Source organism: Theileria equi, chromosome 3 (genome assembly GCF_000342415.1).
Source record: "Theileria equi strain WA chromosome 3, complete sequence".
Lineage (NCBI taxonomy): Eukaryota > Apicomplexa > Aconoidasida > Piroplasmida > Theileriidae > Theileria > Theileria equi.
In genome coordinates, this window is record NC_021367.1 from 642273 (window position 1) to 669838 (window position 27566).

General features: G+C 40.7%; 11 protein-coding genes across 11 annotated transcripts, besides 1 other annotated feature; 3 read left to right on the forward strand and 8 right to left on the reverse strand.

Annotated features, from left to right (window-relative positions):
* Positions 1 to 4: 4 nt before the first annotated feature.
* Positions 5 to 1312, forward strand: BEWA_003180 (hypothetical protein; the record flags this gene model as incomplete). Its single annotated transcript, XM_004830519.1, has 6 exons — positions 5 to 94; positions 162 to 290; positions 388 to 465; positions 507 to 758; positions 796 to 1150; positions 1185 to 1312. The coding sequence occupies 6 exons, from the start codon at positions 5 to 7 to the stop codon at positions 1310 to 1312; spliced, it is 1032 nt and encodes a 343-aa protein (XP_004830576.1).
* Positions 1313 to 1332: 20 nt separating this feature from the next.
* Positions 1333 to 3354, reverse strand: BEWA_003190 (hypothetical protein; the record flags this gene model as incomplete). Its single annotated transcript, XM_004830520.1, has 1 exon — positions 1333 to 3354. The coding sequence occupies one exon, from the start codon at positions 3352 to 3354 to the stop codon at positions 1333 to 1335; it is 2022 nt and encodes a 673-aa protein (XP_004830577.1).
* Positions 3355 to 3365: 11 nt separating this feature from the next.
* On the reverse strand, positions 3366 to 3882 carry BEWA_003200 (hypothetical protein; the record flags this gene model as incomplete). The annotated part of the gene is made up of 3 exons (XM_004830521.1): positions 3366 to 3603; positions 3638 to 3779; positions 3879 to 3882. The coding sequence occupies 3 exons, from the start codon at positions 3880 to 3882 to the stop codon at positions 3366 to 3368; spliced, it is 384 nt and encodes a 127-aa protein (XP_004830578.1).
* A 2972-nt stretch (positions 3883 to 6854) lies between these two features.
* Positions 6855 to 8210, forward strand: BEWA_003210 (hypothetical protein; the record flags this gene model as incomplete). Its single annotated transcript, XM_004830522.1, has 1 exon — positions 6855 to 8210. One exon carries the CDS (start codon positions 6855 to 6857, stop codon positions 8208 to 8210), a length of 1356 nt encoding a protein of 451 aa, XP_004830579.1.
* Positions 8211 to 10671: 2461 nt separating this feature from the next.
* BEWA_003220 (hypothetical protein) lies at positions 10672 to 11649 on the reverse strand (the record flags this gene model as incomplete). The annotated part of the gene is made up of 1 exon (XM_004830523.1): positions 10672 to 11649. One exon carries the CDS (start codon positions 11647 to 11649, stop codon positions 10672 to 10674), a length of 978 nt encoding a protein of 325 aa, XP_004830580.1.
* Positions 11650 to 13675: 2026 nt separating this feature from the next.
* Positions 13676 to 15979, reverse strand: BEWA_003230 (hypothetical protein; the record flags this gene model as incomplete). The annotated part of the gene is made up of 1 exon (XM_004830524.1): positions 13676 to 15979. The coding sequence occupies one exon, from the start codon at positions 15977 to 15979 to the stop codon at positions 13676 to 13678; it is 2304 nt and encodes a 767-aa protein (XP_004830581.1).
* A 958-nt stretch (positions 15980 to 16937) lies between these two features.
* Positions 16938 to 18474, reverse strand: BEWA_003240 (protein kinase domain-containing protein; the record flags this gene model as incomplete). Its single annotated transcript, XM_004830525.1, has 3 exons — positions 16938 to 18217; positions 18266 to 18326; positions 18367 to 18474. 3 exons carry the CDS (start codon positions 18472 to 18474, stop codon positions 16938 to 16940), a joined length of 1449 nt encoding a protein of 482 aa, XP_004830582.1.
* A 166-nt stretch (positions 18475 to 18640) lies between these two features.
* Positions 18641 to 20199, reverse strand: BEWA_003250 (hypothetical protein; the record flags this gene model as incomplete). Its single annotated transcript, XM_004830526.1, has 2 exons — positions 18641 to 18768; positions 18810 to 20199. The coding sequence occupies 2 exons, from the start codon at positions 20197 to 20199 to the stop codon at positions 18641 to 18643; spliced, it is 1518 nt and encodes a 505-aa protein (XP_004830583.1).
* Positions 20200 to 20607: 408 nt separating this feature from the next.
* On the reverse strand, positions 20608 to 23269 carry BEWA_003260 (ubiquitin carboxyl-terminal hydrolase, putative; the record flags this gene model as incomplete). The annotated part of the gene is made up of 12 exons (XM_004830527.1): positions 20608 to 20967; positions 21001 to 21135; positions 21251 to 21390; positions 21426 to 21651; positions 21686 to 21851; positions 21887 to 21954; positions 22015 to 22095; positions 22130 to 22330; positions 22365 to 22439; positions 22479 to 22581; positions 22616 to 22798; positions 23145 to 23269. 12 exons carry the CDS (start codon positions 23267 to 23269, stop codon positions 20608 to 20610), a joined length of 1863 nt encoding a protein of 620 aa, XP_004830584.1.
* Positions 23270 to 24203: 934 nt separating this feature from the next.
* On the reverse strand, positions 24204 to 24863 carry BEWA_003270 (hypothetical protein; the record flags this gene model as incomplete). The annotated part of the gene is made up of 3 exons (XM_004830528.1): positions 24204 to 24442; positions 24654 to 24695; positions 24818 to 24863. 3 exons carry the CDS (start codon positions 24861 to 24863, stop codon positions 24204 to 24206), a joined length of 327 nt encoding a protein of 108 aa, XP_004830585.1.
* Positions 24310 to 24341: a microsatellite.
* Positions 24864 to 26039: 1176 nt separating the features above from the next.
* BEWA_003280 (60S ribosomal protein L1, putative) lies at positions 26040 to 27415 on the forward strand. Its single transcript, XM_004830529.1, has 2 exons — positions 26040 to 26152; positions 26745 to 27415. Exons 1-2 carry the CDS (start codon positions 26148 to 26150, stop codon positions 27391 to 27393), a joined length of 654 nt encoding a protein of 217 aa, XP_004830586.1. The 5' UTR covers positions 26040 to 26147; the 3' UTR covers positions 27394 to 27415.
* The last annotated feature ends 151 nt before the right edge of the window (positions 27416 to 27566 follow it).

Consider the following 27566-nt stretch of genomic DNA (forward strand, 5'->3'; position numbering starts at 1 on the left):
ACTCATGTGGAATAATGAGAAGATTATCGCAGTTGGAGGATCTGGCGCTTTGCTCCTAGACTCTGATGGAAGAGTCCAGCAGACTCTCACAACGGTTTGTTTAGTTTATCTGCTTTATAAACGTTCATGTGCTCCATTACGGTAATATGACGATTGTTTAGGAGAGTTTGCTCTGTAATGCCAACGGGGCGGCGATATCAGCCTCTCAGATTTGCGTGTCACTTCTGGACAAGGCAAAGTTGGTCTTTTTGTCCTCAAATCAGACATTCAGGGCATCAGTACCAGAAGTTGTAAGTTTTGTGTTCCTATATAATGTTTCCTGATTTTGGTGGCTTTCCTCTGCCATTCGACCATCACACTTTGTCCTCCATGAACATTCCTACTCAGGTTACCAGTATCGCATTCTCCAAAAGTGGTGAGATTCTTTATGCAGGAGGTAAAAGTGGACGGTTGTTGATTTGGCAGGTGAGATTCTTTGGTCTCTACACTTTACATTCAACAAACAGACAAGAACTGGCGCCCTGTTACACTCGGGGCAGATCTTTTACACTGCAATAACTGGTCTTGATGTCGATTCATCTTCTCTCCTGTTATCTTCTGCATCTGGAGACCTCCATCTTATTAATCTGGTTGAGCTCTTTATGAATAAAGGGGACCAGGGAATGATCACAGGAGTAACCATAGACATGAATCTAGGAGTTGCAGAGAAGAAGGAAAGCGGCACGAATTATGTTGGTCACTCTGCACATGTTGTAGGGGTTTGTCTTGTTAAACTTTAGGCAATAATATGTATAGGTTCTAAATCTACTACACGGGCCGCTTGAGAATGACGTCTCTTTTGTATCGGTTTCTAGAGACAAGAATCTAAGGCTATGGCATCATACCAAGCAGAATAGTATAAAGTCAATATTCATAGATCACACTCCCATGTCACTCTCAAAGAGCATATGCGGAGGAAAGTGCTTTATACCATGCGAAGATGGTGTGGTTGTCATCGTAGATTTAAAGAATTTAAAAGTATCGGAATTGACAGGACACATAGGTCCAGTATCTGGTTGCGTTGAAAGCCGCAATTTGGTAACATGTGCACTCGATGGGATAAGAATATGGAATATCAATAGCAAAATATGTCTATCCCACCACCAAACATGTTAGTTTGTGCACGCAATTTATAAAACAATCAGGTACCGGGATATCAAAATTGTTCATTTGCGACGGAATCCCTCGCAACCCAAATAAACCATCTCCCCTAAAAACAACAAACACCGGGGATAACTGCGATTCTTATATAGGAATCTCACTAAATATCTAATTTGTCATTAAAGTTACAATTTATGATACTGGAGGAAGTGGTCTCCTGCAATTTGGACATTCAAGTTTAATCGATGTCCACTCTCGTAAGCAATTCGCGTGAAACAAATGATCACATGGAGTCAAACACCAATCTCTGTTTGACTGAAGAATATCATACATGCAAATGACGCACTCCTGCGGATCATCTTCCATCATCTTGCTCCATGGGCGCACATAATTATAAATTTGCGGCAATATAGACAAGGAAGCAAAACACCTTGGTCCATACAACCTTTGTAGGCATATTAGCATGATTTGTACCAACTTAACCAGTATAATTGAAAACCCAATGGAAGGACTGGGCATTGCCGCATCAAGTGAAAACATATCCATATTAAATATATTTTCACCCCCAAGGAAAATGTAGCATGGAAGCACCAAGCGACAAGCCGACAGCAAGAGAATAAAGATGAAATTTAAGGCGCTAGAATGTCCTCTCCATATATCCAACATTATTTGAGGAATCCATGATAGGTATGTCAATAGAATAACCAGTGGATTTGATTCATAAAAGAAATACCAAATAACTACAAGTATGAGAATAAAACTAAAGTAATAGCGATAGAATAAAACAAAACGCTTCTGTGTGGAAAGCCAACCTTCTCTAATGTGAGCTGAATGATTTGCGCGCCAGATTAAAACCACAAAACTATGCTCTACAACAGAGAGCATGAAAAACTTCAGAAACATGATTGATCCAAAGGTCATTAGGGCGTTTTGAAAGACAGAACCGTGATACAAGAGCAAAAAAATTTCTAGTATCTCCTGATATGAGATCATACAGAGTGATATTATACTTATAGTCTGCCCTTGGGCTTCCTCATCAATCTTTTTGAATTGAGTGCACAAAATTATGCACTCTATAATGGACTTTACTAAAAAGAGGATTGAGAATCTATTTAACATCCCATCCAAAACAGTCATGTCCCTCTCTGCCCCTGCAAACCTTACAGAAATTCCACACTCACCAGATAAAAATTCACCACTGATTTCTGGGTTAATTATACCCATGTCGTGGAAATCATCATCTGTTCCTGCTTCATTATCCATCCACTTGAAATCGTCAATTACCTCGAAATCCTCACCAATCCCAGTGGCAAACTTGGAACCAAAATGTCTATTTGACAAAAAGTTGAATGGATTATAAAGTGAAGTATCAAATTTTGATATCCTTTCAAATTCGTTCAGGACGAACCTTCGCAGTCCCATTAAGTAAAACTCATCTTGAAGTTTAAAGGACTTTTGATTCTGATTGGGGACAGGATGGTGGACAGTTGCCTTGTAGGAACATATGGGTCCCTTTGTGCTAAATTCATTCCATGTAGATAATTTTAGCGCGGTATCAGGCCAGTAATTTTTCAATGTTGCCTTTGGAACAACAGGGCCAACACTTGGGGAAATGCCATTTAATATTGTTTTATCCGATTTGCGATCAAGTTCCAGACCAGATAGGCCAATGAATAATCGGTTATTGCGCACAGAAGTAGAAAAGGGGGATTTGTGCCATCTCCAAAATTTCCACCATTGTCCACGATATGGAACTTCTAGCGCAAGTATAAAGTAAACTCGTGTATAGGTGCTCATTGCTACATCCCTAAACATCATAGTTGCATCCATACGTCCAGTCCAGCAATGTTCATTTCTCTGTTCAATCTTTCCACTTTTAAATTTGACCTTGTGTGCTTGTTGACAGAGAGTATAGTTGCCTCGGTAATAAGTGCTAAATGTATACTTTCTACTACCATCGTTGATATCCAGGACTTGACTTTCAGTACTTGTATCGTTCGTGTAAAGTGGAAGAAAGTTCAGCGATAGTATAAAGCAAACCATCAGTATAAAGAGGATGTATGATAGCATTCTTCTTGTATTCCGTGAAAGCATTCCCTCATATACTGGGCTCCTTGGAGTTGTAGTGGACCTACTCCTTCTAGGAGTAACTGGAGCGACTGGCATTGCGCTTATTATATTTTCAAAGGTCACAGGTGTTGAGTCTTCCGCCATTTTCCACTAAATTATATTGACCTAAATTTTTTCTTCTTTTGCTTTAGCAAATCTGCGCCTAAATATCTACTCAGCAATTCTAATTGTGAATTGTCGAGCACAGCTTTACCATTCTCCAGTGCTTCCAAATCTCTGGACCTTATAATTTCTTCTTGACTGACCTGAGTGGAATCTGTCAGGTCAAGTTGAGAACTTTTGCTCGAATTTAAAATGTGTGCAAGGGTTCCACGGCGTAGACGCTTCCACCATCTGAAAGATATGTTTGATACTCATATAAACCAACCGAAGACACTCGACAGCCTCTCCCACCGTCTTAAAGTGAGTCAGCTTGAACCCCTTGTTTGGCCTAGGCTGACCTCTACTTCCTATTCTAAAATGAGTTGCTCCCCACCACTGTTTTGTTATTCTACTAGCAGTCGAATATACTGAAAATTTTGGTGTAATTCAGCCACAATTTGCGTAGAGCTATCGGAGTGTGCATTTCTCATACCAGTTGCAACATAGATCCATAAAACGGTACTTACCCATTAGTTTAAACTATTTCTTTCCTTTAACCGCTCCTCGTATCTAAATCTCCGGAGGTTAAGCCAATGGTAAGTACCAGGGCCCTTCTTAGGATACGGCGTGACTATTTGCCCTTTTACACGCTCCTCTGGATTATTTTATTTTTAAACTTTACGATGGCATAATTTTTTAGTGCTCTGAGGTAATTAATGAGAGACTGGAAGGGCCTCATGAGGAGCACAACGCAACCTGAGCGGCGGGGCTACTGCAATCGAAAATAAATGTCGTCGTTATGGATACTTTCTTATTCTTAAAAGGTCTTGGTGATGTGTAGTGGATGAGTGACAATGAGCTCGTTATACGATGCGTGATCAGATCCTCTCGGCTCCAAAGGGAATCGTACCGATGGAGAATGTCGCGGTGTTTATGCACTACCTCCATGAAATTAGCATCTATAAGATTTCCGTGCATAAGTAAGCGCTCGATACAGACATGTGAGCGCAGAAGATGAGAGGGCGGAATGTGTAAGAATAGGTTCAACAATAAAATGACTATGGAGTGAATTGTGTCATTTTAAGACTAGTAGAGTGGGATTAAAATGAGGAGTGTTTATACTCTCCCAAAACTGACTATGAGTATACCACTCGTGGGTTAACGACTCATCGTTCTGGAATGGATTCCGCCTCTACCATGGTCCTAGAAGGGGTCGAGTTGTTATATACGCCGTATATATCCATTGCGATCATCGTCTCTTCTAATATGACTCGGTTACGTGAGGCTCCTCCGGCAATGGCAGAGATGACGACTAGTGGATTTTTTGTACCGAAACTTGATGGCATAGATTTCTCATGACCATCTCTCTCTTGTATATTTCACCACTAGTCCAAAGTTCTAAACACCTCTTCCTAGCCGTTCATGAGATGTTCCACCTCGCATTTCCTTTACATGTCCATACTCGGAGCGTGCTCGTTATTAACCTCGATGTGTTTATTTCCGTGAACTATGTAGATACTATAGTGTTTACGGTATGTGTGTAAATGCTATATTAATCTATAGGAGAGGGTTTCAGGATGTAATGGACCTTTTGGAAAGTAGTCCAGAAGCATCCTCCTTATCACTCTAAATTGCTCGTTTCTTATGCTCTATAGTTTCTCCGTAATATACATATTTTCTACAATCTCTATCATGGTTCTATTTCCATTCATCGCACGCAATATCTTTTGCATGCAGGAACCTTTTGTTTTATTCATTTTCGCAAATCAAGTTTGTTCGAGCACATAAAGTAATAATTCAGGTACTTTACGATTTAAATTAGTATCAGGACGATATATACTAATGTATATCATCTAATCAGACCGTTAAAGACGGAAACTTTAGCAGGACTTTGTTAAGATCTCCTGGTCATTACTAAGTGATAACGCTCTATACTCACACCCAGCTCGCATAAAGTCGATCCTGCCAATTTATGAAGGTGTTCAGGTACCATTATAGAACAAAAACCCCAAGTTTTGCGGATATTTTGCTTGTTGTCGAGACGCGTTCTAGGGTTCTTGGCTAGTGTTGTCATGGAGCTTTTGTCGTTTTTTCCAAAATTCTGTCATGACAAACACGATTTTTAGCCTATGATTTGACCTTAAACCGGGAAGCGGTGCTATCAGAGCTGCGGTACCGGTTGAGGGAAACGCATGGAACCAAATTACGACTCCAAGGGCACACAGTGCACAAATTTTTAGCTCTATTGTTTACACATTAATTAATCTACCCCTCTAAATGCTACATGTAGAGTTACAGCAACGAATCTCCACTGTTTGCCGAAATGACGATTTACACACATTCCTCCCTCTGACTCCGAGCGTATATTTCTCGCTTATTTAGATATAAATCAAGATTTTAAGATTCCAAAAGGTTTCCAAAACCTAGGAATCTCCGCATTTATGGCTCTACGGTCCTTACACATGCTCCATTCGCTCGTTTGGCGAGAAATTACACACATGCTGCCGAGATATCGTACGGAAACATTACTGGATGGTCCAATTTTGCTTAAAACCCTGGTGTGTAGCGGTTTCTAGCGTACTCTGGGTAATGCACCCTGCGGGAACGGAATCTCGCAACTCGTGCATTCCGGAGTAAAAGTTTACATTTCTAGGCTAAATATCTAAATATCTGCGATCTTCTATATGTAGACCACGAGTTATGGGCGTTACAGAGCTGGAACTCTCGTCCTGCGCGTTTTCAGGGGCAGTTGCACTAATTCCAGAGCATTCACGACTCTCCGACACTCTCGGACTCTTTCCCTTTTTTCTCACAATTTTTACACTATTGTCTCCCTCTCACCCCTTCAAATGGGTTTTAATAAACACACTTCACCTTACAAACACCAACTTCCCGCTCACAAACGCCGTTGTGTCACAAAAACCCTCTCTCCGATACTCTTCCGTTTTATAGTGCAAGGTGGGGGTTTCATGTGCTCGTACCCTCAGTGGTATTTTTCCCCTTGTGTATATTGTATGAATTTGATTTATTGCATTTTTTACATTAATTGTTTTTGTTTTTATCGTATTTGGTCGTAAATTGGCGACTCTTGTTGTAGTATTCATATAGCACTCACTCACAAATCAAGTGATTCATTCTCGCCAAAGTGGGCATTCTAGCGTTAAAATCCGCAGAAGTATTTTTAATTCAGTACAAAACTAAAACTACATTGGACTCTAGGTGTATATCACCTACTATTCAGGGCAATTCATTTCAGCATCACCTCCATTCATTATTCTTCCTCATTATTGCATTCTCATAACATCACCTACTCATTCCAAGCAACTCTACACTCCGTCTATGAAACCTTGAGGATGTGAGCTACTTACACATGCATCTTGAATGGTGAATAATACTGGAACACTAAACTCCCTAGTAGAGAATGGAGGAGTATCTTCAACTTATGGCCAATGATATGGTATATAATGGTGTGAACGACAGGTAAGATCGCAAGATGATACAGTATGTCAACGGATTCCGGAGGTCCCATTCAGAAAGGCGCCATGTTTATGGCAGGTCTGACTCTGTTGCAGTCTCTCCGTGTGGCTTTAACTGGAGCAAAGTTTGCACTTGATAGATTTAAAATTCCGCAGCAATATGCCAGCTCCTTCATTAACATGGTCCATAATCCTATGGAACTGGCAACGTTTACTGGTATTGTCATTATAAACCTTATGGCTCTCATTTGGAAGGAAGATGGGTTTAAAACGGGCTTGGCCATCTTTACTAACATAGCACTATACTGTTCCTTCATTCTGCTTCTCATTGCGTTCATTTCTGGAGGAGAACTGGGCAATCTCACATTCTACTACTGGACTATAGTCTTCGTCTCATTTATATATGGGCTTAATGTAGCAGCTGTGATGACTATGGGAAGTAAGAATGCCGCCTTTTTCAATATGGGAATTCCTCTCTCTGGTATTCAGGTTTGCATTTACTACTACGTCTTCACTAAACTTGCCAAGAAACATAACTGGTCAGACGTTAGTTACTGGATCATATTTTGGCAACTTATCATAGCAATAGTGATATCGGCAGTCTCTGCCATAGTATGGGTATTTGCATATACAGAACCTGATAAACCTACTGGCAATGGCGGAGGTCCAGGTGCAATATCTCCTATTCTTATGGGTGTGGTTGGAATGGGTGGTATCTATGCTTTCTATCCTGCTATTGCTCCTTATAAATTGACGGATGTTAGCACAGGTTACAAGATTGACCTTGTTGTTCTGTTTATGAGTGCAGTCCCAGGTATTCTAATTGCCATCCTATGCGCTTGTAATGGAGGCCCTCCTGGAAAAGGTGTTGGCCCAAATCAAGATTGGAGTAGTGCTCAATGGTGGCATGCTGCTTGGATTCTAGCGTTTCCACATATTCTTGCCATGGTCTTATGCTTCGTTACACTTCATTACCCTGATGGTAGAGTAGCTAGTTCTATAAAGAGTAGTGGTTTGAAGGTTGGGGTTATTACTGTGACTCTAAAGTTTTGTGAAGAAGGACTAAAGGCTGTTTCATATGCTGGAGCTGGTGCACATGGTGGTAATATTTCCTCTTTTAATGCGTTCACTTCACAAGGTTTAATGATTCTATTGGCCTTTACTGGTGATGGTTATTTAAAGACTTATTCCAAGTATGAACATGATAGGGATAAATGGCCTACCAAAGACTTTGGGACTCTTAGTTCCATCTGCTACTGGGCAGGGAATGGAGCATATGTGGCCTGTAAGAGTGTTAAGTCTTCCTTTACCAAGAATGTTAGATGCAAAGTTTTGGGTAAATCAGAGGCTTTACTCATCGTCTATGCGGATGAGGAATTTTAATGGATGGTCTGAAATCTGCCATGTTAAATGGGCTACTAGACTACTCACTCATCCCTGGACATTTGTCCCTGCATTAAGAGTCTAGTGGAGAATGTGATAAGACTACTACTGAGGGAGAGACTCATACTGAGGAGATCTCCAATGATAAAGAGTTATGCTCATGCTGTTTGTCAGTTGTCTGATAGAGACAGTTGGCCTACTTCACGTTATGGATTTTGGAGTTCTTGGGGATACTGGTGTAAATGTGGTTGTCGTGGTCTTTATACTAGTCTTCCTAAACTGTTGACTTTTGATATGAGAGCTAAGCTGGCTCATAAGGATGATCATTTGTTTATTTTAGTTACTTGTGACTTGCCCCCAGATGAATAGTTTGTTGATACGTAATGTAGTTTTTTTTATTATTTCTTAATTGCAATAATGTTAAATTCTTTTATATACTCTACTTGTTACTTAGTCTCTGTGAGGCCTTTTGAACTTGAGGTATTTACTGATGAGCTGGTTGTATGAGTAAGTCTAGTACATGCTATGTTATTGTCTTGGTGGGTACTTAAGGTAGGGTCCTGTTCTGTGGATGCTCTCTCTGACGGTGAGCTAGATGAGCCTCTAGGGTCTGGAGGTGGAATAAGGCGAAAGTCTGAGTATAGTCTACGCAAGTTCGGAACGTGTGATTCGATTCAACTCTTCATGGAGTGATAGTAAAGTTGGAATCAGTTGATAATCCTAGGCAACGGATAAGTTTTTGATATTAGTACACATGTTCCAGAGAGTATGTAAAGATATTAGTCGTGTAGACCAACCATGAGGTTAGTATAAAGGGTATATTGTCGCAGTTGTGTTCACTGAAAGAGATGAAACAGCTACTATTAGCCGGGATATATAGACCTGAAACTATGTTTTAGTGAATTTCGTATTGTTGACATTCACTATACGACTCGAATAAATAGTAAAATGGATTATAGAATATCATGACACTCAGATCTGGAGTATTCCTTTATCAACCCTGTACACCATTGAGAATGTGTTAGTAGCGATGTTCCATAAATCTTGATTGTGGATGAATGAAAGTTTTATAGCCTATAGGTTTAAAGTATAATGACGCGTGCAAATGTTAATAACATGATCTAGTCTATAAATTAAGTCCGGAAGCAAGGAATCAATATTATCAGAGAGGTTTACCCAAATAAATGACAGATGGCGCTTATTTTATCCGTACTAATACTCGTTTACAACTCTGTTCAATTACACTAAATAACTAAAGTGCCCTTTGTCTATGTCCTACATGGGTTTCCGATGAACTGTATCAGATTTTCATATCACGCTCTTAAGCTCTAGGAAGGATATCTATAATTACATCATGTTAATAGAGTGATATGGAACATTAAAATGCAATTTGGATGACCGCTAATGTCATTTTTCTTGAAATTTCTTCTTCGTTCCGAAAGGCTACAACACCCATAAAATGCGTTGTCTAGGTGGTCTATGGGTTGGCTTCCAACCCATAGACATAAGACCTTATTGAGCAATAATATTCCTTATTTACCGCTTCATCTACCATTTTGAAAAAACCACTTTCTCCCCAACCACTTCCCCAAGAATTCTTGATAATCCAATATTTTGTTTTATGAATAGATTAGTAAGACCTTGTCCAATTTAAAGTCGGGAGGGACCTCGTAAATTATCCTGGAAGGCTCTTGTAGAAATTATTAAAGGAAAGAGTGAGTTTTAAAGGGGTTCCGGCAACTGATCTAAAGAAGTTCGTAATCTTAACTATAGTATACTATATAAATGTACAGTGATTAAAATTTGAGTAACAGACGATGGGTCTGAATTAAAACAAAATACCGCAAGGGTACACAGAAATGTATATTCCTGCCTACTGGCGGATTTTACTGCATTAGTGATTTGTCCTCAGATTAAGTACGTAGGAACACAAGACATTCCTTAACATTCATCCAGGAAATGTCTGGATGATTAAAGCACGGAGTTCACTTGAAGCAAAATGAGCTCTTCTAGTTATAGTAGGGACAACCAAGTTACTTCCCTTTAAAGTTACTGAAAATGACCTCTAATACAAGGGGTAGAGTATATCTTGTATTAGATTATAAAAGTGGTAGTAATGCAATAAACGTTTTCCAACCACCATATCATACAGCACCTCCTAACATGGTAAAAGCGGTAGCTTTTACTGATGTTTCTATCGTGTCAACAATATCAGTCTTACGTCCGCTTGACTTTGCTTCTTCAATTGCTAGTTTGAGTTGCGAAATAATCTCACCGTCTGGTGGTCTAGTAACAGATTTAATGGCTACAGCATACGGGAATTTCGGGGGAACTAGACTAAAGTAGTAGATGTACTTACTGCTGCTTCTGTGCTTAAGTGTTTCAGATAGAAGGTAATCCTTACCCTTTGGATCTTCCCCAAGATAGAAAAATGACAAACTGGTGAGAGTATCGTCAAATTTCACACCTTGCTCCTTCCCATTCTTAAGAACATCTTTATTAGAAATGGTCTCTTGTCCCCTCTAGAATGAGTAAACTGGTAAAAGTCTTTTCCAATTGTCTTTTTTGTTACAGTTATGTCATACTTATTATCTACCCTGTATGAACCTCCGTCCGTAGTATAATAATCTGCGTCAATTGTAATTCTTGGAACATTTTCTTGGAAAAACTTTTCAAATATTTCCTTATCCTTTCCATCACCTTTAGGTTTATAATCATCCATCATTTCATACCACTTTGTCAAATCGTTATCATCTCTTCTATACCATTTGCCAATCGACTTAAAGTACATCAAAAAAGGAGTTCCACTGGCTCTAGGATAAAAGAAGACATAAACCTCCTTGACTTTCTCAAGGGATGGAAGTCCATATTGTTCGATAATACTCTCATTAAATCTAGTCAGCGAGCCATCGGAAATCTTATGTAAAGATTGAGCGTAATCCTGATAGGGTGTGAATATTTCCTCAATCTCTACACCACAACCTTTAGTTAAGCACTTGTAATTTCTTGGAATTTTCTTCCTTTTCATATTAACATGATGAGCTTTATTCCTCTTACAGTTTTGCCTGTCCAAGTGCTCTCTTAAATTGGCATAAAGTATGCTATCATCTTTTTTCCATTTATCACCATCCTCAAAAACGTAAAAGTCATAGCCATCGTTAAGTTGGATAATTAATGGAGTCTGGCAAAGATAATCACCCGTCCAGTAGTAGGACGAGACACTATCCACATTTAAATTTCCAAAACCCTCTAGAATCCTTCCATCTTTCTTAATCTCGGTTATTTTTCCGCATTCTCTGGAGTGAGTGATCTTCCTATAAGGATAGGGTTTAAAAAGCGTGTTCTCAACGAATATCCTTCCTTGGGCACCGTCATAATAGTACTTTTCTCCACTCTTTTTAAGTCTGTTTCCCCCTTCATTGCGCGTTACTCCTGCCATTTACTAGGCTTGTACACATAAAACAATTTCCACACCTTTCAACCAATACTTTTTAATCGAACAAAATAATATACATTTAGTCCAAAGAAGACTAGAAAAATACATTATCGCTCATTAAGTCAACGGAATCTGCGACTAGGAAGAGGTCATGTCCAAGAGTCTCTTGTTTACAAATACTTCCTAGGAGGTTATGGAGAGTTCCTACCATACTCATGGTATATTGACCGTATGGCCACCGTGATTACCCTAGTGGAACATGCTCTAGTTATATCCATAACCCTGAGATTCTAGTTCCTTCACCCCATTTACCTGTGTAATAACAAGTATCTTCAGGCAATAAATTGGATCCTTTTCAACATTATACTAGTGTTAATTTTGCTTAAATCGTGTGTACTATAGATATGTCGTCTAAATTTGGAAGTTTGACGTTTGCATGCTCCCTAATCTATACACCTGTTTCCAGCCTCCCATTCATTTTTATCAATCACTATCCAATATTATCTCTCATTCATTGCTATATCATTATTCTATCCATTTAAAAAATCGTTCATGTGGTAGACTGAAAGAATTCCAGTTATGGATTCTCTATGGCATTACACACTAGTGCGCTGGATTCTTCTTCATACTGACCACCAGGGATATAGGTACACCGTTCCGCCATTAGAACGTTGTTGTGAGAAAGATGTGCATTATGCTTTATATTTGTACTCATTCATGTTATTCGTCTGTTTATGCATCTAGTACAGTTCTAAAAGTAAGCCTATGTCAATTGGTTTATCATAGATAACACGCATATCTCAAATTACCATTCTATAAGGTGACATTGTATTATCGGGTAAAATCACTTCCACGATAAATTATCAGTTGATATGTTATCCCGATCTGTCCATAATCCTGGAAGTTAGTTATCAGTTCACTCAGAATACTATTTTGAAGAAGACTTTGGTATAATTAGTAAATGACGAAATTAAAAGCCTAAAATTTCTCATTAAAAGATAGATTAGTGCTCCATACTTCACTGTATGTAATACTTTGAGATTGAAATCTCACAGCTTGACTGTGTCAGACTGCATTCAAAAATCTGGCAGGTATGAAGAGCCTAGAGATTGTCTAGAAGAGACTTGCTTACCTCCTTCAAATCATGTGTGTACTAACCATGACCCTTAAAACTGCATTAGTAGAGTGTTCAGAGCTTCCATATATGGATAACCTGTACCACTGTTAAGTATGTATGCTTCATCTCCTTTAAATGTGCAATTATCTCCAGTTCAGTCCACCAATTATGTAACATATAAAAAGTTTCTCCAACACTCTCTCCCATAACAGGCTTATTCTGACCATCTCTAGTCCGCTGAGACGAAGTGGAGATGAATGGACATAAATATCCTTGCAGTTATAACACTAGCTCTGGATCCATTCCAGCTTTAGCCATCAAGAAGGGCCCTGTATAGACTCTCCGTTGAGGGTACACTGCAGATTCCTAGTCCATAGAATACCAATCTCCAGTCTCACTCCTCATTTAAAGATCTTCCTGTACTAGCCTTCTAACTATGTCTATACCTAGTATTAGTGTGTAAAAAAACTGCATTAGTGGCTTTTACTAGCCGTACTGGCCATAGCCCAAAATGTGTAAGAGACTCCTGCCTATTTCCATGATACTCTTACACCTACAACATCCTCATACATTAATTATACTGACTGAATATTATGAACGGAAAATGGTGGGTTTAGGAAGAAAATTCCTCTGGCTGAGAAAATAATGGAGATTAGTGGTGATAATTATCCCGACTTACGACATCGCCTCTTTTACCTGCCACAATTATGAAATCGAACCAGATAATGGACATAAGTCATACTTATAGTAAGTAATTTCATAAACAACCCCCGAATAGCGTTCCATAGGATCCTCCTGTGGCTCCTGGGAGCTACACATTTCGGACCATACTCTAGGCACGTACAAGAATAGGAACTAAAATATTACTGCATTAAGGCAACTGAGATGCTCAAAATCGCCGTGTTGTTGATTTCACAACTCGCCGGAGGTTGAAACTTCATTTCCAGAAAGTGATGGTTTTGTAGACAGTTCCTCTAACCATTTGTCGATATGCGGCATGACGCTGGAAACCGATTGATAAGCGTTCAAATAATGGCAACTTCCATGGAGTTCCACAAGTTTGGCCATTATTCTCCCCCTCAAATGTCTAGCCATCATATCTCTAGGGCCCTGAACTCCGCAAAGATAATCGCGTGTAGTATGCACAAATAGTGTCGGCAAATCCTTGGGATAGTTTACCACATTATCCTCCCTGTTAACGTCATCACATGCATTAAATAGTGATATATATGGCTTTATAGTACATTTTCCAGAATAGTGAAATGGGTCCATAAATCTCATTATAAAGTCAAACGACTCCCCATAGTTTTCTATATTCTCGCAGGGATTAAACGTTTTTGGAACTATCCATTCTAATATCTTGGACAATTTCCTAAATAATCTCTTTACAGGGGTGTTTAAATGGTGATCCAAATTAAGCATTGCAGACGTACAAATTAGGCCGTCTATAAGCCTCGCCCCCTCTTTTGCATGCTTGTGAAATTCTTGTACAGCTTGAACTGCAATGTTTCCTCCCATTGAAAATCCTAGCAAGAATGTCTTTTTACCTGTAGGAGTGTTCTCAAAGATTATTGTTTCATCATAGGTTTGGGTAGGATCTCCAAATTTACCTCTCTTTACAATGCTAATGAATTGTAGGATGTCATGCACATGGTCTTTAAAATTGTTCACATAGCATCTTAAATCGCTAATGGCCTCAGAGAGACCCTGGGACTGATGATCATAGCCGTAGACATTGTATCCCAGTCTGTTGATGGCTTCTACGAAACTGTACTTGTAAATGTATTCCGGTAATACGTCCAGGCCGTTTAACCCATCCAGACTTGTATAGTTAAAGAGATGCTTATATCTTGCAATGGACGAAGAAGTTTGGTACAAGTGGTCCCAGTGGTTGATAAAGATCCCGTCAACGTAGGGAATAGACGGATATTCGAACCGTTCCAAATTCCATTCCATGTCAAGCATGCAAAATTCTGACATGAAAAATGATCTGAACCCGTGAATCAAAATGACATCACCTTTGGCGTTCTCCACTCTGGAGGCATATGTTGCAATCCGTAGGCCTTGTCTATTCTTAAAACTACTCATGATGATTCTGCCGTCACCCTGGTGGGTGTACCTTGAAGAATCATCATTTACGAGAATGTGATAATACCCATTCCTGTCAACCTGTTTCCATTCCTTACCAACCTTTCTAAAGTATAAACTCTTACGACGACCTGTAGGGTCAGTCGTAAACATAAATAACCCCAAATATCCCGTCTTCTTGGCTATTGCATTGATGTAAGTGCATCGTTCAGTGTCCTTGGCCTTCCAGATTATCGTAGCTCCTTCAACTATCCTATCAAGTGAGTAACCGGGGAGTGTAGTGTACATGTACGTAATGTTTTCATGTACATTGTATCTATAAGTGTAGACCAGATCATTGTCTACGTTGGATATGTCCAGAGTTATCTTGTTGCTAAAATTAGACCTGTCAAAGCCAGCCTTGGCTAAGTCTTCCAGATACCCATTCTTGTCAACCGATTTCCATGACCCACTCATCTTGGAGTAGTAGAGACCCTTGAGTTCACCCAAAGAGTGAATGACCAGGTAGGCCAAAGTGGGAGTATCCCTCGGATATAGGGAAATGTAAAGGCACCTCTCATCATTAGCTGATGCAATCCAAATCGTGTAACCCTCGCAGTTAACTCGCTCTATGCGACATATACTATTTGGAGCATATACTGCAAATGGAAACTTGGAGGACTTGTTGACGTATAGTATCTTTGGGTTGTACTTTTTTCTCGTGTCAAATGAAATGGAAAGGGCAAGTAGCTTCATGATAACCATGGCATGGAATTTGCTATAAAAGTCTTCTTCCTGGATTCTTACCCATTTCTTCCTCTTTTCATAGTACAAACAGTCCTGTTTAAAGCCTCCATCGGTCAAATAGAGAATGAGATGGGTCGGTGCCCTGTTTTCTCCAACTATTACGACGACGTGGTCACAGGAATGGCCATCGGAAGAGGTCCAAATGGGAGCTCCATCCTCTACCACTGAGGATATCCTGTAGCCCTCCCTTGCCTTGTGTATCTCCGTAACGATGTTATAGGGTCTTCTTACCAGCGTAGTCGCAAGAGAAGAGTCCGGGGCAGAAACATCCAGAGCAACTCCTCCATCCTCTCTCTTGCGTTTCCTGTTACGGGTTCCACCCCTTCCCAAATGAGTAGCCATGGCTTGGAGAATCTTCTCGTATAGTCAGTGTGATTGTTGAATAAGCCAAAGGCCACTCTGTATAAATCACCGAGTACTCACCAAGTAAAGGCAAAGATTGACCCCTATAATGAACAATAGCACTTTCTGTGTATAGATAGCTCCTCCTGTTCATCAACAGAGGAACACAAAATGTACTCCTGAGTGTCCCCTTCTGCTCTCTTGCAATGTACATAAATGTGTTGTGATAATCGCCCAGAAATCGTCTATTCCTCCTCGGCTCGTAAAACTATGCGGTGGAAGTACCCTCTTTGGAGCCTGCCAGGATTCTTATAGCCTGTGTTGATGAGGAAGGCTGGATTCGTGGAGCTGAACGGTCCAATTTGGAAGAATTATGGACTGAAGGCTCCTTCTAATGTAAAGAGCGTGGATATCCCCACTAGGAAGTCATGCATTAAAATCCAAAAATACAGACGAGATACTCATAATGTAAAGCTGTAAATGATGAGAAATTATGGTAAACAATTGCATATTTTCATTTGGGTAAAATATGTACTCGTTTCAGAGCCCTACCAAGAGGCGTCTAGAAGAGATCATTCTAGCCAATTTCCAGAGGATGCTTTATAAATTTAGCAGGTCATTACATCTATTCCATGGGTTTCAGGGGCTATCTTTCTGCCATTCTGGGTGTTCCAGAACTTGGGGTGTGAGTGTAACAGGTGTAGTTTCCTACCACTAGGTCCATTAGTCACTCTTAGGGCGTATTTCTCATTATTACTACTTTGTCCAGATTCAAAGACATCATTGGTAGTGTCCTGAGATAAAGTATAGCCTATCCAGAGCCAGAACTGATATTATTAGCAGTGCTTTTTCCTGAAGCTCCATTGAATAGTTATCTAAATCAGCAGGCTGACAATTCGGTAGCTTGCCAACGCGCCACTCAGTGTTACTCTTATCCTTAGTACAACATCTCATATGATCATGACGATCCGTCCTTTACCGTAACATTGTCATTGCCATTCTCTCTGTCAATTCTCTTGAGAATCGTAAATCCCCTAAACCAACAGTGCCTAAAAACATCCTCGAGAGTGACACGTTTGTTTGGATCGATGATGAGCAGTTTTGAGATCAAATCCTTCATGTTTGCACTTATACCCTTTGGAAATGTGATTCTAGTCTCTACAATAGTTTTAAATGCTTCACCGACGTTTGCCAGCTCTGCGTTCCAAGGAAGTTGACCAAAGACCATTGCATATAAAATTACACCAAGGCTCCATAAATCAGCACATTTCCCAGAATATGGAATTTCCCACGAACAACTTAATACCTCAGGGGCCGCATAGCTCATCGTCCCAACCAGATCAACGTGACCGTGTTCGCTAGACACTGTCGCTGTCCCAAAATCTGCAATCTTCAAAATATACATTTCTGCGAGGTTCCTTGTAGAAACATGAGCTTTTGCATGCATAATATTTCTTTTAGATATGCAGGGTCTGTTAAATGTTGTTAGAGCAGGTTCAAAGGAGAATGTGGATGGATTGATGGCATCCGCAATGGCATGACAAAAATTTCCTCGTTCCGGTCTCGATGCCAGTAGGATATTTTCAGGCTTGAGATCCCTGTGACAAATCCCTAGAGAATGCATGTACTTTACACCGTCAAGTATCATTTTGAACAACCTTTTAGCAGTGTGTTCTGGGAGTGGACTGTGCTTCCTGATGAAACTAATCAGGTCACCATGTTCACAGTATTCCATTACAAGCATTACAGAATTTACAGATTCCAAGACACTATAGGTACGCACTATATTTGTATGGTTTAGTTTGAGGGATATTATAACCTCATCGACAATTCTATCAAATGCTACACAGTCATCACGATTTGGCCCTTTTGGAATAAACTTGACGGCATGGAAAAGACCAGTGTTTTTATTCACACTTTCGAAAACCTTACCTACTGAACCCTCATTTATAATATCTAGAAGGAGATAGTCTTTGAACATCACCAAGGGTACTCTTCTTCGTTCTCCTTTCCTGTATTTGCACTTGATTCCCACATGACTCCCATTATTTACCCTCGGATCCTCTTCATAACCTTCCATCTTATTTGTGCAATAAAGATCTTCCTGCATCCTATAATGCCGTTCCAGCATTCCAGAGATCCTCATGAGCTCATTGAACAAAAATCGTCCTTCATTTACTCCCTTCTCAACACACTCATCAAACTCTGGTGATATTTCCCCCGATACCGGTTTTGAGTCTGTATATAAATATTTCTCACTGAAACTCGTATAAATTCTTAACTCACTTGCTATAAAGTCAATGAGTCCAAAGATAACCTTCCTCCGCCTCTCAACAATTCTAACCACCTGAACATTAATGAAATGAGAATTTCCAAAAAACACCAACCTCCCATGTTGCTATGATCCTTGTAAATTGTTCGAGATCTTCACGACTTATTCTGGTCACATCTATTCCTACATCTCCCAAATCTCTCCACTCCTTTCCAAGAGCCATTGAGATGAATAGCCTTTTAAAAGTACTTTAGCGATGAAGAATACGCATACAAGCACTAATTGTAGAAAATATAAAGGTGAATAAGAAAAGGTTAGACTCGGTCTAGAATCATCACTTGGATCGAGGTAGCAAGTTCATGTGTGAACGTTTTTGTTTCACATGCGATTCAAAACTTGACAATAACATTAATTAAATCCCTGAAATTTAGATTCCTTTTACAAAACAAGAGGCAGACGTCACACATTGTTCCATTCGATGGATCTCCAGGGCTGTTTTCTCCACACACTTTGCATCCTATGAGGGAGTATGTTTAGTGAATGAAGGTTTAAACTTACTGGTTTCGGACATTGGAAGTTGTACCAGCTTGTTTGTAACATTTGTTATGTTGTGAAATGTGTTGAGATGGATGTTATTGATGTAAGTCGTAAAGCTGTTTATACAATCCATCATGGAGGTAAGATGCTCATCAACCCGTCTTGTAGTAAACCCTTGGTCGACGCTATTACTGGTACCATCATAGAAAAAATTACGTTCTGATAATCCATTTAGTCGATGATAAAATGCAACTTCTTTACTACTAATACTCTTTAGGGGCCGAACTAGAGTAGCATGTCCATCTAGCGTATGTTTATCTGAAAATGCAGTTTTGCAAGCCATCACTCCTCCATTTCCTGTACACGTTAAAAAGAGGATGGTATTGCAGATATTATCCTGCGTTTCAGGGGTCATAACGTATATACTACCGGTAATTTCTCGGGATATATACTCCTTTGTATTTTTATTCCTTAAAATATTTGAAATGTGAGTGTATCCGTCCTTGTCTGTTTTGTAGAGATGAATGAGTTTGGTTTGCAACAATCTACATCGTTCATTGCAAGTGTGGGCCATTTCATTCGCATCTACCTTATATTCATCGCCTGCAGGGCATTCCTCCTTTTTGGCACCAATTTGTGGAGCATGAAGAAAGTAGCAACAGTTTAGACAAGTAACATTTACGGACCCTAATACGATATTCTGTACAATATATTTCTCATCAATCAGATTTTCGGGACAAACGTCGGCGCCAAGTACTGATGAAAAAGTCGAACTAATGACGGAAGTAAAACTTTTGGAAACTGTGGAAAGGTCTCCGATGAGATTTACATGCAGAATTGATGCCAGCGTCAAATCGTCTACACTCACAATTTTGTGCGATATTATTCTCTCAAGTTCTTTCTTCAAGGTGTCACTATCTACTTTACCAGCCTTTCTAGTTTCTAGGTTTCCTTTGCTAGCGACGGTTGAGGTACAACTCTCGTCGTTGAATTGGTTGTTACTGGGCTCCTTTTGCTGACCTTCCATGGTCTCTGAGAGAAGTCTTTGCCTTCTAGAACTACAATTTACGCCAGAATGCTCAGTTACCTCGCTAGACAACTTAATGTCCCTGTCGTTGTTCCTGCAGAGGAGCATGTGAAGCAAGGTGACAGTATTGATGCCGCTGTCGCCTAAAATGACAAAGTTCCTTTTATATTCGCCCTTTTCTATGCATTTTGTGCGTAAGTTTGACCTGAAAATCCGAGAAACAAACTTTATGAAGCATTCCCTGCACGTTTTGCCCCTAGAGTTGATAACAGGTTCGTTTTCATTACATTTACTGCATTTACCTAAACATTTTAAACCTTCTTGAGCTATTTTTGCGGTCAAAAGCTCGCGACTTTTGCCCTTGCAGGCGCAATTCGTCGCCATGGTACACACCTGCGATAGAATCTACTATTATGGACGAGTTTTTGTCATTTTATCGGTTTGTTTGTGTTATAGTTGCGATTTATACTGACATTGGCACCATTGATGGGTAGAGATGCCGGAGCTGTGGAGGAACACCAGAGTATAGGAACTGAGGAGGATTTGGAACTCCTCAGGGATTTTTATCGATCAAGTGGCTTAGGTATAGGAAGGATGGAAGTGGTTGTGGGTTTATAGTGGAATTAGAGGTGTCTAATAAGGATATGTACACCGACGAAGGAGTGCCTCTCTGGTACTGCCTATTGGCGGATGCTAGAAGAATATCTGTAAGCCAGTATTTAGATGCTATTAGGATGGAGTAGAAGGACTAAGAAACTCTTAAGAGGCTCTTTGGAAAGTTGGTTGGTCGGACTATTCTTGAGACCCTTTAGTTTCTGATAATAATCCTCCATCTTTCCTAGTATCTCCATAGACAGTCCCTGAACCACCTCCCGCAGTAGCTTTGCCATTTGTATACTCTACACTATAGTCAAATCCGCTATATAAATTCTCATTGTACAAATCAAACTTTATGCCAGTTTCCGGTATAATAAAGGGGTTTAAGATCTTCCCAGAGGTCCAATCCTTTTTGAGATAAAAGCGCTCGAGTTTAAGAATCAAATATTTCGGTTGCGTAATCAAGCTGTTCTTTAGGACTGCGTGATGTCTCTTTCTATCAGTCTCCGAAATGTAATCAATATCCTGATCATTTGTCCACAAGTCCAAACATGCCTAAAAATGATTTCTTTGATGGGCAAAACAAACCTGCAAGGTAAGTGGAAATGTGGAATCGTGACTGGAATCGTCCAAATTTTGAACCAATGGTAGAGATAAAATGTGTGTTTCGTTATCCGTGTGATTGATCTTCTTTAGCCCTTGACAGAGTATCGTTTGCCGTGTCTATATAATTTTATTGACGTGCATACAGTAGGACTGTAGAGGATAAATAACTCACATGAAAGAAAAAGAGCGACTTGAGGTCGAGAGGAACATCACCCTTGCATCGTTAATTTACTTGACCCTCCATGTTGCATAGCAAATCGATAAAGAAGCTAAGAAACTCTTCAGCATCTTGTTGTTCATTGTTACTAAATGTGGAATTATGCCTTCCAAGAGAGTACTTTAGCATCCTAGGTTTTATACTGCATGTCAGACCTGCACAGTATTGTACATTTTAAAGTAAAACAAACATGGAGGCTCCACGTAGGGAATTCCCAACTCTAAACACTTGTCCTTATAACCCTTTACATTTTCCAAAAATTGGACTAGACGTCTATCAGTAGTGAGGGAAACACAAGTTTTGGCAAATTGTAAAATTACATCGTCACATGCCTTTTTATTCGGCGGTATATTGCTTGCGATATCATTGAAATGTTTTACAAAAAAATCGGAAAGCTCTGGAATTGACGCCATGACCTAAAGATGCTATTTCTCCATACAATCTACCAACCTGAATTACCGAACTAAGGTAGCAACTATTGCCGAGGTTTTCAATTCCTACAAGCCCCTTTCCATGTGTATATAGACTTTCCGATGGAATAATATCAGACCAGTCATAATTTTGGTTCGTTTCAAGCTCCAACTCCATGGTCGTTTTTTCAGTTTTTTCCAAGAGCCTGCACAATGTTCGTTAGCAAGTATAGCTACTTACTGTAGTTTAATACCAAAATGTGCCAAATGCTTATCCAAGAGGGGATCAGAAACGAGATTGTCCTCATCCTAAACGAGTTTGTAGAGTTTTTGGCATGTCAATATAAGTGCATTGAAAACAAAACAAACCGATGCATAACTGTAAATATCAGCACCCTTTGTAGTGATTGTTCCAATTTTTGCGACAAGATGAAATACGGATCCAGTTTCCTGTAAAATTTATAGGCAGGATACAGCAACATACGCGATAATGAAGAATTGCAGCACCTTCTGAACCATCCATACAACCACCTTCGTCGTAGTATTTGCGGCCACAGCCAACGTAGCCATCAGAAAGATTCAACCACAAGTTGCTAGTCGCTCCACAACGATTGCATTTTAAATCAGAATGTGATATTTGCACGGGATTCTCCACTTGAACGAGCGATCTTGCATACTTGCTTTCCTATTTAATCTTGTACAAAATGAATGTTTCAAACCTGCACCGGTTCAGACCATATAAGTTCATCAGTTTTGAACTCAAATCCAATGTGACAAATTACAGCATTTGCTACCTGATTGATTATTTTACTAGGAGAAATAAAAAACGTTACCTGGGCCAGTAGTCCGTCAGCCTTATCAAGTGGAAGGAAGCCTATGCTCGGAGCAAATATTTGGTACTCTATAATTTCATCATAGACCTTCTTCTCCTTAAACCTATAGAACTGTTTTGTGGCAGACGTAAACTTACATTGTTTCGCCATCCGTGGAAACGTCATCTTCCTGCTCCGGAAGCAATGGCACAAATGTCCTTTTTGCATGCAAGTATATGGAACCCTCGTAATTTTTGTCGTAGCATAGCATGTCTTTTCCATAGGATTCAAATGTTGACAGATTTATATAAATGCCATCCGGGGAGTGTTCATCGTCGGTGCTGTATGAATGTTATTAAAGGATTAATGGATGAACTGTTGTATAGAATACAATTGGAAGGATGATAAGATGAATGTTTTCGTTAGAACTATAAGCATATTTATGAGAGGAATTGTCGCAAGATTGACCATGATCCTAGACCAGTAGCGGCAAGACATTCAGGAGTTTTAGGAGGAGATCCTTCAGCATCAGAAGCAGCTTTGAAAGATGTGTAAACAGTACTATGATGTTCAGAAAGAGGAGGAATCTTTTTTGCTTTAGACAGATAAATCCTCCATCAGAAGCTTAACTATGAACAACTTACAACTACTGATACACTTCTGCATGTGTACAGAATCCGCTGATACTTTGTTACCTGAACCCCTGGGAGATTAGTGTGTAGCCCAGCAGCTACTCTTAGGCCGGCACTTGCTGTGAGCCAAGATTCAAAAATCATGCTTCCGTTCAGCTGTGCTAGCGTCATCCTAATCATCCTTTACTCTACTCTTCATCCTTATAAAGCTGCATTAGTGTCTCTATACTGGCCATACCGGCTAACGCTCAAAACGTGTAAGGTGTCTCCTGCCTAATTCTCCATTTCAGAGATCCTATAAAGACTCTACTCAACTAATGACACTGACTGAATGTTGTGAACAGAAAAGTGGCGGCACATACCCCAACTTACGACATCGCCTATTCATTCTTCATGGACTACACACAAAACACTTTCAGATAACAATGATCATCACGTGTTCTATACCCTCGTGTCGCTGAGAGACTTTAGGGTACCTGCGAAGGATCTACCATTCTTGAGAGTCCCTTACGAATAGACAAATTGGTCTCATGGATTTAGAACGGTCATAGGATTCCGGGGAGAATCATTCATCATTCCAAGTTGTAAGAGGAAGGATTATAGAGACCTACTCTATATTATTTATAGGCTATAATGATACATATGGCGTGTACAGATAGTGAAAACATGTTACAGTTGTCTATTTAAATATGCTTCTACCAGTTTAAATGTGTAGCTTTCCCCTACCATCTTTAGGTGTATAATTCATTCCAGGGGTATAATTTACTCTATCTTCCATTTACCATCTGCTTTATCAAAGCAAAGAAATGAAAATGTTTCCGCACTCTTCCTGACATGTAACTTTATCTCTCCAGATGTACCCTCGGGTAGTATTCACAGAGATAGCAAACTTGATCATCACTGGCAGTCCATACTTCCTTCTCTCCGTCCACAATCTTTCTATCTAATTCATCCTACTCTACAGTCTCTCAACTGGTGTGAGCAGAATGATCAGTATGGATAGTCCACTAGACAACTTCAAAAATTACTAGATAACTAAATACTGTGCACAAACTCTATACATTAGAATTTTATACCAGTAAATTTAGGGACAGTTAGCGACTTAGTCATCATCCTACATGTTTATGTTTGGTGCACAAGATGGAGTATGCACTGCATTAATAGAATAGAAGATTCTTACCTCATATTCCTCCTCGTCGTTCTCATCAAATTCATCAGAATCTTCTTCTTCTTCCTCCTCCTCTTCCTCTTCACTGTCTTCTTCGTCGTCAACGTCTTCCTCCTCTGAGGAGTACTTTTTCCTAATCACAGTCCTGGCAGACTTCCTCTTTGGTGCGACAGCCTCACCAGAAGCTATAAGTTTATATTTAGTGAATAATGAGAGTCATAGCGAGCATAACCACTAGCATGCCCACGCAATTGCAGAGTTTTAGTGGGAACAAACTACTCGGTACCCGAGGAATGAATCCGCACAACTCTTCCACGTTCCAGACATGGTAGCTGGTCGTGAAATCCATCTACCCATGGCAAACTCACAACGTTCCCATTATACCTACAAACTTACATTCACTTCCTGCCTCTTCTTCAACCTCCTCTTCCTCTTCCTCTATAGGTTAATATTCAGTGCATCTACTAGAGCTGGCAGTGGGTCTAGCGGTTAACGTTACAATTAGCAGTCGGAAAAATGACAGATACAACACCACACTGTTGATAAGACGCAAAACAAACCTTCTGTGACGCGTGGACGCTTCTTTTCGCCTTCGTCGCTTGTCATTTTGGTCGTTTTCGTAAGTCTACAAATCCGTAGGTCTTATTTGCGTTGGGAGTTGTGGTAAAATGGAAATGGCCGAGGGACCAAGCAGCTGCTTGTATGGTGGACCCCCGGGAACACGATGTCGTAGCTATGGGGTTCCGGAGAGTACACTGCAAGGTGTAAACGGCAGGAGCGTAGTAGGCAGAGGTTTGGCCACAATGTGAGCTAACCGCCGCACACTGGAGATTTGAATAGCGATTATAGGCCTTTGCCATGGCGGTAGCCACCGGAGCGACTGCCAGACTCCCCCTTTCCCGGACTAGCAGTCGCTCGAGCCCATCCAGAGTTTACCGGTCATCCCTACTTTCCACAGACGACAGTGTATCATACTAGCAACACGAGGATAACGTATATGGTGGAATAGCATGGGATTGGGGCCTCGGATTTTCCTCTCTCAAACTCCTTGATCAACCGGATCCACTGGCCCTAGGCCTTTTAGTGGAGTCTGCAGCAACTCTCCATACTTGTCCTACGATCATACCATGAAGAATTCAATGCAGAAATTGGCCTAAAGTGTGTAACTAGGGAGACCAGGGGGAGGAGTGGGTCCGGAGCGTTTCCTGTACCTACGCACTTGCTTCTCTATCAATACATTTATCCATCATACAAAACACATTGCATAATCTGTAACACCCATCAATTACGCGCTAATAGCGCCAAGGGTAGTCCTCCAGACAGGGTGGATGCTGGGCAGTTTCCCGGAGGAAATCCACTCCGCACACACTCCATTGTCATAAGATCCTGTTAGAATGGAACGTAATGACAGAAACCAGAATTTGGCTAACCGGCAAGGATTCCACACAACCGCTCGTTAGTCACCGGAGTGGAGGTACACCTGACGGTTTTACGACGAGCATAGACTCTGTAGGACATCCATATGGCAATGTGAGGACGGGGAGACGACAAATTGTCAAACGACATCGAGTTACACAGCGCTACCCCTGGGTGCCAACCAGTCGCACTGGCAGCACCTAGACAGAGGGATGAGGCTCCACCAACATGACAATACGCTTCAAAGTGACAGAAACTCGACAGCAGAGGTACGAGTGAGTTTGCCAGGGTCGGCTGGTTTCTCACGCCAAGGGCCGAGTTGCCTCCCCACAGGTCTTGTATAGTGACCGTCCAAGGACCCATTTCAGAGTCTTTTAGGATAATTTTTAGAATCTTTGGATTTAATTTTACTACTTTATCGTAATTTTTCATTTCTGTTCCATTTTTCAACTCGTACATGTAAAATTAGCCACAATGAGGTGAGTTTTCATTTACCCGAATTTTTACTTGGCATTCTGTCTTGATACCGGAGCGTGGGACGCAAAACTTGGTGAGGAAAAATGGGTAGAATATGAGCGAGACGGGTATAAGTCCCGAGCAGAACGAGGGACTAGAGCGACGGTAATGCGTAGCATGAAGGGAGCCTGAACAACAAACAGGAGCCTAGGTATCTCTAGAGACTCGTGGCGTTGGAGCGAATGCATCGTTGGCTGAGCCATGGACTACTGTTACCTCTACTGAAACATGGCGGATTAATGGCAGAGGACCTGAGAGTATCACCGCTGGTTTACGGCTTGTAGGTCACTGAATGTCATTGTTCGACAGGGTACTCTGGACATTACATTCCGTCCTTTGGGTAATCATTCATAAGAGTTTCAGGCTCTATTGCGGATGCTTGACGCTCGGAAATCGTTAGTTGCTCCTGGCAGACTCCCTAGGTCGCATACACAGCTTGATACCCTTTGGTCAGGCTCAAACTCCCTTTTCACCATGTTCACTATTCTATAGCTCACATTATGCTCATCCACCTTACGGTGAACTCGTGTATACATCTCATACAAACCATTACAGCAAGCTCTCTATGGATACATTAAACGGGGCCATCTCGGCAATTTTGGAGCAGTCCCAGACAAAGAAGCGTAACTTTCTGGAGACCGTAGAGCTCCAAATTTCCCTAAAGGACTACGATACTCAGCGTGACAAGCGTTTCTCTGGTACCGTTGTTCTCCAAAACGTCCCAAAGGAGAACATGAAGATTTGTGTCTTTGGTGACGCCGTTCATTGCGACGAAGCCAAGGCTTTGGGCGTCGATTACATCGATTTGGAGGGTATCAAAAAGTTCAACAGGAACAAGATCATGGTCAAGAAGCTTGCAAGGAACTACAATGCTTTCCTTGCCTCTCAGGCTTTGCTTCCACAGATTCCTCGTTTCTTGGGTCCAGGCCTCAACAAGGCTGGTAAATTCCCTACCCAATTGCTCCACAGCGACAAGATGGAGGACAAGATCAACGAGATTAAAAAGAGCGTCAAGTTCCAGCTCAAGAAGGTTCTTTGTATGGGTGTCGCTGTTGGAAATGTGGGCATGACTCACGAGCAGTTGCGCAACAACATCTTGTTGTCCATAAACTACTTGGTGTCTCTTCTCAAGAAGAATTGGAACAATGTCAAGGGTTTGACCATCAAGAGCACCATGGGAAAGCCACAGAGAATCTACGGATAGTGTAGTAAAATTTTACCAGTTATTTGTATTTGCGGTGTCCGTGTACCGAGGAGAGTTTGCTGCCCGTGTGGTGGTTTGGGGTCAGCGTAGATGAGCGGTTATTGCTGTAAACCGGATGAGTGTGCACCGTAGAGCTTTCAGGCGATCGCTCTATGGTAGTTCCTGGGGACAGG